General features: G+C 44.7%; 1 protein-coding gene across 2 annotated transcripts; it reads left to right on the plus strand.

The window, feature by feature from the left end:
* The first annotated feature begins 1,021 nt into the window (after nt 1-1,021).
* LOC130386425 (RCC1-like G exchanging factor-like protein) lies at nt 1,022-9,479 on the plus strand. 2 transcript variants are annotated; one of them, XM_056595347.1, is made up of 12 exons: nt 1,022-1,185; nt 1,596-1,905; nt 1,967-2,127; nt 2,420-2,548; nt 2,883-2,949; nt 3,174-3,225; nt 3,638-3,722; nt 4,217-4,398; nt 4,743-4,830; nt 7,016-7,189; nt 7,651-7,736; nt 7,934-9,479. In XM_056595347.1, the coding sequence occupies exons 2-12, from the start codon at nt 1,652-1,654 to the stop codon at nt 8,009-8,011; spliced, it is 1,356 nt and encodes a 451-aa protein (XP_056451322.1). In that variant the 5' UTR covers nt 1,022-1,185; nt 1,596-1,651; the 3' UTR covers nt 8,012-9,479. The 2 variants fall into 2 exon arrangements, with proteins under 2 accessions (XP_056451322.1, XP_056451321.1); XM_056595346.1 differs by having other exon boundaries at nt 1,596-1,896; nt 1,998-2,127; nt 7,934-9,469.
* The last annotated feature ends 342 nt before the right edge of the window (nt 9,480-9,821 follow it).

The raw sequence follows: 9,821 nt of genomic DNA on the forward strand, positions 1-9,821 counted from the left end.
TCAGCAACACATGCCCGCTCTGAAAGAAAAGCAGCCTTAGTTGTTCTCCTCCAAAGGATGACCAGATCCTCTTAAGAGATTACAGCCACAGCCCCTCTGCTGATACCCGGTAGCCAATAACCTGGTATTGTAGTGACTGTGTTGCGATTGAGTAAAGAGACATTTTAGTACTAGTATCATTTACTTTTTTATTAGAAATTAGGAATTAAAGAATGACCCCTATTTTACTCTAAAGTCAACATGTGTAAAATGTAGCTAATCCCAGTTATTAGGTGTGAGACTTTAAGACTTTCAGAACTTTCAGAATAAAAAAACTCAATGAACATTGTTCTGTCTACTCTTACCATGGACCTGTTATGACTGGCTGTGCAACAGTGACGCAAATGGTTGGGTGGCGTGCGTGGGATGGGTTTTATTAGCGTCGATAGCACGATTCTTGCATTGTTTACAATCGTATTAGAGACTGACAGGCTGGTCAGCATTTTTTATCTGTAGTACTATTAACTAGTATCAGATACTTATTTTTGTGATGTGAATGCAATGCGCCACCGTAGTTAAAGGATGTGATCTTATTGAAAACATTATTAAATCACTTCCATTAAACTCTCAAGTCTCACGCAGTGGGCGTGAGTCACACGCATTTCAACTCGTGCACATGCTCACACGCCGCACTTTGTATTTCTCACGCAGAAAAAAATAAATCTAATTACAGATATGACCATGTCATGTGAGCTCTCAGTAGCCTATCTGCTGTTCATTCATTGATCGAAGCTCAAATCCAGGTAAATAATTAAACAGTTAGCGAAATCATATTGCGTTTTACGATATAGTTTCATTAATTTAACTCATTAGAACAACATGTTCAAGTTCAAATGTTTCCAAAAAATCGGATAAATTCTGTTAAATGCCCTTAATGTAAATGTAATTGTACTACAGCTCCAAAGCAGTAGGTGGCGACCCTGAGCCGTACACCGATACACACAATACATTGTGAGGGGAGAAACTAAAGAAAAAGAAACTGAAGCGAATGAACGTCGCCCGGGCTGGTCATGCGTTCTGTCTGTCACTGACATTGAAATACAATAATTTAGGGTCAAATAATAAGCTAGCGACCAACATTATCACAATGTTTAGCATACATGTACACCTCTAAATACCTCTGCAAAACGTTACTTAGAACCTAAGGTATGTGCTGCATGTTGCATTGTTTTGTTGATGTATTAGGCATGTGATAAACAGTGGTTGGGAGTTGAGTTGTTTACACAGTGCATCATCAGAGTAGACTGGTTGCAATCTTCAGATAGGCTTATCTTTATTTTAACAAAATATTACTGTCCACATATTCATTGTAAAATTGGTGTTAAGCTAGCAGAAAGATTACATTTAGCGTTGTTTTCATAGGTGCCATTGCCAAAGAGTAAATGGCCAAGGAATTCTATAGTATTTTATGTTAAGCAATACGTAGTAAAAGCCTGTTTATTGTTATGTATGTTGAATAAATAACCCCAATCATAATTTAAATAGGATTTTCTAAACTCATTCTCCCATTGTATGTAAGCTGACTTACATTTTCCCCATCTCCCCTGTCCTTACAGCATGGCTCTGCCATGTTTTCGACTGTCTTCCCGACACACCACCCGGTTAGGACTAGATGTTCGCTGCTATGCAACACAGGGAAAAGCACCCAGATCGCAGGAGAGGCGTGACAGTAACGCTGCAAACGCTCCAGTCTTCCAGTATGTCGGTCAGAACCGGAAGCCCAAGCACAAGGTGTTTGTGTGGGGTTTCAGCTTCACCGGTGCCCTCGGTCTCCCCAGCCTGGTACAGCCCGACTGTGGCAGGAAAAAGCCCCGGAAATACCAGCTCACACCCTACCGGCTGGAGACTGAAGACCAGGTACATTAGGTAATCGGTTTCAGTAGTTTTTGGTGGATGTAGTGATTCTAATGCCTTCTATTAACCGTAGCCGTATCACGTTGTTACTCCGTGTCGCTCAGATCTCGTCGGCCGCGTGTGGCTATGGTTTCACCCTTCTGTCGTCCTCGACCAAAGACCTCACCAAGCTTTGGGGCATGGGACTCAACAAGGACTCCCAGCTGGGCTTCCAGCGCACTCAGAAGAGCAAGCGTAAGACTATCCCAACAGCCTCATACCATTATTATAAGAAATAGGAACTAAAAAGACTGAAAAGCTTTATCTATGAAATACAAAGTATGCCTGCTTTTGATCAATGTATTTTAATTTGAATGTTTTGCACCACCAAACACTGTTTAGCGTGAATTTTAGATCATGTGTCCTATGAAAGCTTGAGGCTAATGCCGTAGTAGAACACTGACACTTTCTTATAAAACAAAAATCGTTTGCATTGGTCCACCGCTGGACCCTGTCTCACCTGTTTGTGTGTGTTTTCCATCATCAGTTGTGAGCTACGACTACGTGCTGGAGCCCTCCCCTGTGGCGCTGCCCCTCTCTCACCCCCAGGGCGCCAGGGTGCTGCAGGTGGCCTGTGGCCGCGCCCACTCCCTGGTGCTGACCGACCGGGAGGGAGGTGAGCACCAGGGTGTGGGCCAGGGGTCTGTGACGCTCTAGCCATGGTTAATTATCCCTAATTATCCCTTGGTCCTGGTTTATCCATTATTTTCTGGATACTATGGTCTATTTTGATGGATTTTTTTCTGAAACTAATTGCTTTTAAATCCAATTTTACTAAATGATTGGTCATTGTGGTACTGTAGTAGTATTAAATGCAAATTTTCGAGGCTGAATGCAATGGAAGTGTTACACATCGGATGTTGAGTGTTTCATCGATTTCAGGTATTACAGTAATTTAGACCAGATTTATAACTCTTTCATACTCTTTCTTTGCCTATGTGTCTTTTAAGTTTACAGTATGGGAAACAATGCCTATGGCCAGTGCGGGAGATCAATAGTGGAGGAAGAAGACTACAGGTATGTCCTTGAAAATGCATCCTAAAGCTACACACTCTCGCAAAATACTGTCTCAGAAGGAAATCTCATAAGGTGTTGATAAATCAGAAGTGAAATAGAGGTTCTTCTTCCCTGTGTTTTATTCGGTTGTTATCTTTCTCCGTCCCTCCCTCTGTCATTCTCCCATTGTCTCTCTCTTTCTCTCTGTCCCTCACTGTCTCTCTCTGTCTTGCATGCGCCCACAGTGGCAGTCACATCATTCACAAGCTGGAGGGCTTCGACAGTAAGGTGATCCAGGTGAGCACAGCTCTGATGGCACAGATCCACATCCGTCTCCAGAAGAGATTTGTCCTCCGTTGGACGTAGGTAGAGCAAACTCCCACAAGACTCCAGTGGGGGAAAAAGAAGAAAAGGACCCAATGGAGGATTACAGGATGAATGGATGGCCGCTTGGTCAAACTAAAATACAATCCAGACTTAAATGAAAACCAAATAAATCATGATAGTCTCTCTCAAAGTCATAAAGGCAACGGCTGTGGGGTTTCAGCCGCGCAGTATCAAAGATGCAGAGGCCATTGTGATCTATATAAACATCTGACACGTCGGTTTGTTATTTTCGTCCTCTGAAATATAGAACACTGCAACATGGCACAAAGTCCGACCTGTCATTGCCACGCCCCCTGAAATGTTTTCTCTCCTGCGTTTCCAGGTAGCGTGTGGCCAGGACCACAGTCTGTTCCTCACGGAGACTGGGAAGGTGTACGCGTGCGGATGGGGCGCAGACGGTCAGACGGGTGGGTGATCTCTGCAAGGACAGTGAGAAGAGACGAAACGCAATCACTGGGACCCAGACAAATTGTGGCTGTCTTTGAGTTGGCAAATGGGGAAACCAAAATAAACTGAAATAAATTAAGGCTTTTGGAGGCGGAACATGGCAGGATGTTTACTGGCAATTATTTTATTGCTTCGTTTTTTAAATGTTACGTGACATTTAACTTTCCGGGTATTTTTGTTGGATTGGAGCAGATCAGATGGTTATGACTTTTATGGGAAATGCAATTATTTGGCATCCATATATATAAAAAATATATATATTTATATACTAGCTGCCAATTTTCCGATGCAGTTCTTTGCACAGTAAATCTACTCAAATATATCTAGCTTTCATTCTTAGCTGATATTATGCTTGACGCATCTTTCTCAGTCAACCAAGTCGACCATTAAACAGGATATCACATCAGTCATAAGAGTGGTCCCGCCCTACAGCTCTGTCTCGTTCTCTGTCCAGGTCTGGGTCATCAGCGTGTCAGCGCGGCGCCGGCCGAGGTGGCGGGCGAGCTGCGCGGCGTGGAGGTCAAGCAGATCAGCACGTACGGAGACTGCAGCCTGGCCGTCTCCCGGGACGGGGGGCTGTACGGCTGGGGGAACTCTGAGTACCGGCAGCTGGCCTCGGTCACCGAGTCCTCACAGGTGACCCGGGCAGGGGGGGTCGAGGGGTGAACACAAGCCATGGCTGAGGAGAATCGGCTCTCCTGTATTGTGCCGTGTAATGCCGAATGACGTCCCTGATCATCCTAGTAATCATATAATCGATGGGTCAAGAGTGGCCTCAAATAACTTCTGTTGCCTCTTGGTCTTTAGATGCAGTTGCTGGCTCTGATTGGTATCAATTATTCCAAGAATGTATTGTTTTCCATACTATAAAGCATTTCTATATTTCCTATAATTTCCTATCCCTTTATTGGCAGAAGAGTGGAACAATGCGCAGGGCTTTATGCCTACATTGGTTTTAATTGGTTCCTTGTCCTCTCCAGATCAACTCTCCTAAACACCTCCCCCTGGAGGGCTGTGGCAGAGTGCTCCAGGCGGCCTGCGGAGGGACACAGGTGGCCATCTTAAATGGTGAGTGGATTGAGAATCAAAGAGCAAACAGGAAGGAAGGCGGAGTGCAGGGGCTTCTCTTCAGGTCAGCGCTGCTTGGTCTAATCCAGACAATATCTGCAGACTCCGTTTTAATGATCAAATGCACAGTATTTCACAAGGGTATCTTTCACAAGGGGCTGATCAATGTGATCACTTGGATCAACGTGGCTCGATGTGAAGCCTGAGGCCTGGGGGAAAAAACCTTTATGGGGATTCTGTAGTCTGAGCCCGAGGCTCCGGTAACGCTGCAGCAACGTAAACGCTCAGTAGCTTGGGTGGCGCTAGTCTATTGGGTTTCTGGGCTATCCTAAGTCATCGGGGCTGTGGTAGATGCTTTGCACGGATGTGTGGTTGTAGCCAATGACGCGTTCCGCCGTCTTTACCAGCCTCTGGAAGGCCTTGTCTTCAGCAGGCGAGCATCAACATCATGCCTGAGTCAGGAAGAATAGGTGCTCAAATCTGAATGCCTGGACCAGGTGAGATCCTTGGTGATGGACACACAGAGGGACTTGAAGCAGGGGACTATCTGCACATCTGCACCATCGATGGGAATGGGGAGGGGGGGGAGATCATCTCGTTAGGCTTGCTTACGTTGAGGTACGTTTATGTTCTGGCACCAAGTTGCCAAGATGCGGATCTCATGTCTGTAGGAGGTCGCATTGTTGTTGATGAGACCCAGGTCGGTGGTGTCGTCTGCAAACTTAAGGACGACATTGGAGTTGCGCGTCAGTCATGCCTGAACAGGGTGTGCAGAAGGGGACTGATAGGTCTCCGGTGCTCAGGGTCAGTGCAGAGAAGGTGAGCTCAAGGATCCAGTAGCAAAGGGTGGTGTTGAGACCCAGCACCCTGAGCTTGGGCATGACCTTAACAGGCACCGTTGTGTTGAATGTGGAGGAGTAGTCTATGAACGGCATCTACAAACAAGTGTTACTACCTCATCCAGGCAGGGGGAGGGTGGTCCACGTTCAGGGTGGAGGCGTCTTCTGTAGATCACACGTCTGCTACATGACAAAATAGGAACAGTAGATAGAGCACACGGTCATATCTTGGAGGAACAGCATCAAGCAATCAGTTGATTATGACTTGCTCCAATTGAAGTCACATGGCATAATTTGAACCTATCAGAAACTGGAATTGCAATAATGTGTTGGGTTGTGTCTCTACGTCTGTGTTTTGATTTCAGTGTTTGATCACTTAAACAAAAAAAGCAATCATGACAGCGCAACAACGATAATGACTGCGAGTGAGTCACCGGTTGTAGGTAAAATGAAGTTGTACACTTCTGTCGCCGTGATTGAAATACGGAAGGCTTGAATCAGAAAGAATATCTTGTTTTGTTTTGGGAAGCCTAGGGCCACCATATTGGAAGATGTACTTAAATTGAAGCACATCGGTTCTGATTTGCTTCTCCAAAATGACTGCTTGCAGTCAGAATTGGTTGTGCATTGGGCAGGAGGGATGCATACGTACTGAGCTCAAGTGGTCTGCACTTTGTGTAATGCTGTGCCGAGTAAGTCGAAGTTATTAGCAGGAAGAAAAAGGCATCACTTTCAAATGAATTCCTTCTTGCATATTCGGAAACTCCACGTAACAACGCTTCTTTCACCAGGAGATCACCCAATGCCAACATTGTCACCCGAACACTGCATAAAAATTGAACTGATATTTTCCATAATGACCATTAAGCTCATTGCACCTCATCATATATTTATGAGAATATTGTCATTTCTATCTGAAATTATCATAAGGCAAAAAAACTCTTTTCCAACACTACCAAATTTACTCAACTGCTCAGAAGTGCAGATTCACTGGAAAAGTTCTAAGGTTGGCCACTTGGTGGCAATACAGGTTCAAGCTTTAGTCGTTTTTATTTTTCACCTAAGGGGAAGGTTGTTAAAAAACATTATTGGCCCTAATCCTACCTATAAAAACTGTTGGTTTAATTTCTTTATCTTCCAATGGTTACCTTTTGAACCACTATGAACAAGGTGCATGTATCTAAATGGAGCACAAAAACAACGAGTCTCCCTCTTACAGCTGGGCACCCCTTGGTGGCTTAGTATTACCTTCGATCCATAAATCCATCCACATTATCCGCCTGTCTGCCTGTCCGTCTGTCTCTCCTCAAGCTTCGTAAATAACACCCGGCCCGGTCTATTCTCAGAGGAAGGAGCCGTCTTCGTATGGGGCTACGGCATTCTGGGAAAAGGCCCCAACTTATCCGAATCCCCCACCCCTGAAATGATCCCCCCCTCGCTGTTTGGCCGCTCCGAGTTCACCCCCTCCGTGGCTGTGAGGACGATCCGCTGTGGACTCAACCACTTCGCCGCCGTCACCGGTGAGCGTTTTTCCATTTCTTTTGGGTGAGAGAATAAATATTGTGGACACGGTGGCAGGGGGGAGTTTATATCCACGCCAGTGGTTCCTCTGGCGTCTGTATATAAACCCTGATTTATGGAGGCCATTTTTAAAAAAGGGTGGGGGAGGGATCAAGGATTTTCTTTAAAAGGGGCAAAGCCATGGCTCATCATGATTGATGGGTTTACCTTTTGCTGTGTGGGTGTGCTTCTTTCACATATTTATTTAGGGTAGATGAATAATTCAACAAAAATATAATAAGTCATATTTTGGTCATTTCTCTTTTTTTATAAAAGTAATTTTTGCCCGGCGATAAACAAGCACTGTGAGACGTGTTGTACTTTGTTGTTGTGTCAACGTGTGAACGCAAAGTCCGTCATGGAAGCACTTTTGTTCCCTCACGCTGTTATAACATGGTGCTATAACATGATGTCCCTCCAGATCAAGGGGAGCTCTTTGTGTGGGGCAAGAACGTGAGGGGCTGTTTGGGCATCGGCAAGAGGGACGACCAGTACTTCCCCTGGAGGGTGAGTACACACACGGGCTCCATATTATATGACGTAAAGGACAAGCACCTGATTCTTTTGCTTGTTGGGTGTTTGGATGTTGGTGTCTTGGAGCTCCCTGTAGAAGTTTGATTTCTTCTGGTGGTTATTTCCAAATGCATTCCACACCAGTTCCCAAACTTTAGCGTGGCTTTCATTTTGTGTACGACCTTCGACAGGTGACGGTACCGGGTCACGTCGTGGACGTGGCGTGCGGTGTTGACCACATGGTGGCACTGGTGAAGTCTATCATCTGAGCGAGACCCGGGCGCACCAACGGTGACCCCGTCGCCCCCCTCGCGCAACGCAGGGCGTCACCCGGCACTGGACCAAGACGCGGTTTCCAAATCAAATGCAAACCAGCTGCTGTCTGCGGGAGACCAGCCCAGATTTGGTCGCTGCGTCTTGCTATGATGTCACCACATGCATGCGCAGGCCAGGGCGATAAGGGTCGGCAAAACCACCTCTTAAAGAAAAGACTCGACAACAACATGCAGCTTCTGAGTGGTTCATGCTGCCGGGATGATATGTGAGGATAATTAGACCAACATATGTGTGACATTTCCAAGTAAACGGAGATGAAGACTTTGCACACATTTGTGAAGCGAATGTAATCCTGTCTTGTTATTCCTTTTCCATGTGCTTGGTTGGGAACCGGAGAGCGTGAAATAAAGAAATATTTTACAAAGGTGCTATTATAGCAACATTGTGTCTGTGTGAACCATAGCCACCCCCAGCTAAATAAATTGGCAGCCAAGCGGAGAAATTACTTAACACTTTTATAAAAGGTGAAAAGACATGCCAGATAAAGTGGAAGGCATGCTCCAAAACCAATGTGGAGATGTCCTTTCTTTTATTTGAAGTAATAGTCACAACTGAACTTTAGCAACATCTGCTAAGTGTCAGGTCTGCAGGTGAATAATTGTCGTGTGATAGCCTAGAGTGTAACTGGTAGCCATTTTATTGCTCAGCTTTTATTATGTTTTCTGGCAGGTGTATAACCCTAAGGTACAACAACTTGGTATCAAATGGTTTTAACTGAAATGGGCCTCTTGTAAGTGTCGTGCAATACACTATAAAGTGCAGCTTAAAAGGATTTTAAATGGATATGTGGGTGTTTGTTTTTTCTGTTTAATCCGTGCAAAGCTTTCTGTGCTGCTATTGTGTATTTATTTTCCCCTTTTACTGAAATCGACAGCCTGTAACCAATTTCAGAAAGACGTCAAAACGAGTCGTTTGTAACCCGACGTAGGAAATGTGCCTGCCTCTACCACCATTCTTTAAGGAGTAACACAGGCCGAGAGAAAACACTAGTTATGGCCCTGGTTCTGGGTTGTCTGAGATTGTCTTAAATTAGTGCTAGTTAACATTTGACTTGCTTCGCCTGACATGATGACACCGAACCCCACAAAGAAGCTTGGCTATTGTGGAGATGTTGATGAAGCAGTAAATAAACAAATGGATGCCGACCTCAAGGCAGTCGTGTAAAATAAGCTACTTGAGTGACTGACACCATAACATGAAACTGCAGAGGTCATAAAAATAGTTTAACGTTTATCCACATGGAAAAACAAATTTCCCATTCAATGTAAATTGATGAATATAACTGAAAGGAGTATGAATGCTTTACATAGACTCAACAGTTTTGGCTAAAATGTTATGGTTGCCAGTTTATTGAGTACAATTTTAACACAGAGGAGCAAATAACTGCACAAAGACAATCTTCTGGATCCGTCAATCGAGACAGAAAAGAGGAGCACAGTTTGCGTTCTCCTTCTCTCTCTCTCACACACACACACACACACACACACACACACACACACACACACACACACACACACACACACACACACACACACACACACACACACACACACACACACACACACACACACACACACACACACACACACACACACTAGCTTTCTTCCTTTTTTTTTTTTTAAGAGCGGTCACCTTCAACATGTTTTTAACACTGATAAATACTTGGGTTTTCTGCAAATAAAATCTCAAACAGAAGTACTTTTCTTTTTGTTAGGTGCAACTTGTGGTAAAGCAAGGAACAAA

This window comes from Gadus chalcogrammus, chromosome 7, assembly GCF_026213295.1.
Source record: "Gadus chalcogrammus isolate NIFS_2021 chromosome 7, NIFS_Gcha_1.0, whole genome shotgun sequence".
In the NCBI taxonomy this organism is placed as follows: domain Eukaryota; kingdom Metazoa; phylum Chordata; class Actinopteri; order Gadiformes; family Gadidae; genus Gadus; species Gadus chalcogrammus.

Excerpts from the sequence above, each read along its gene's own strand:
- LOC130386425 (XM_056595346.1), top strand. The coding sequence starts at position 1,597 with ATGGCTCTGCCATGTTTTCGACTGTCTTCCCGACACACCACCCGGTTA. Across the intron at positions 2,950-3,173 it reads GTGGAGGAAGAAGACTACAG|TGGCAGTCACATCATTCACA; the intron begins GTATGTCCTTGA and ends ATGCGCCCACAG. Across the intron at positions 7,737-7,933 it reads ACCAGTACTTCCCCTGGAGG|GTGACGGTACCGGGTCACGT; the intron begins GTGAGTACACAC and ends GACCTTCGACAG.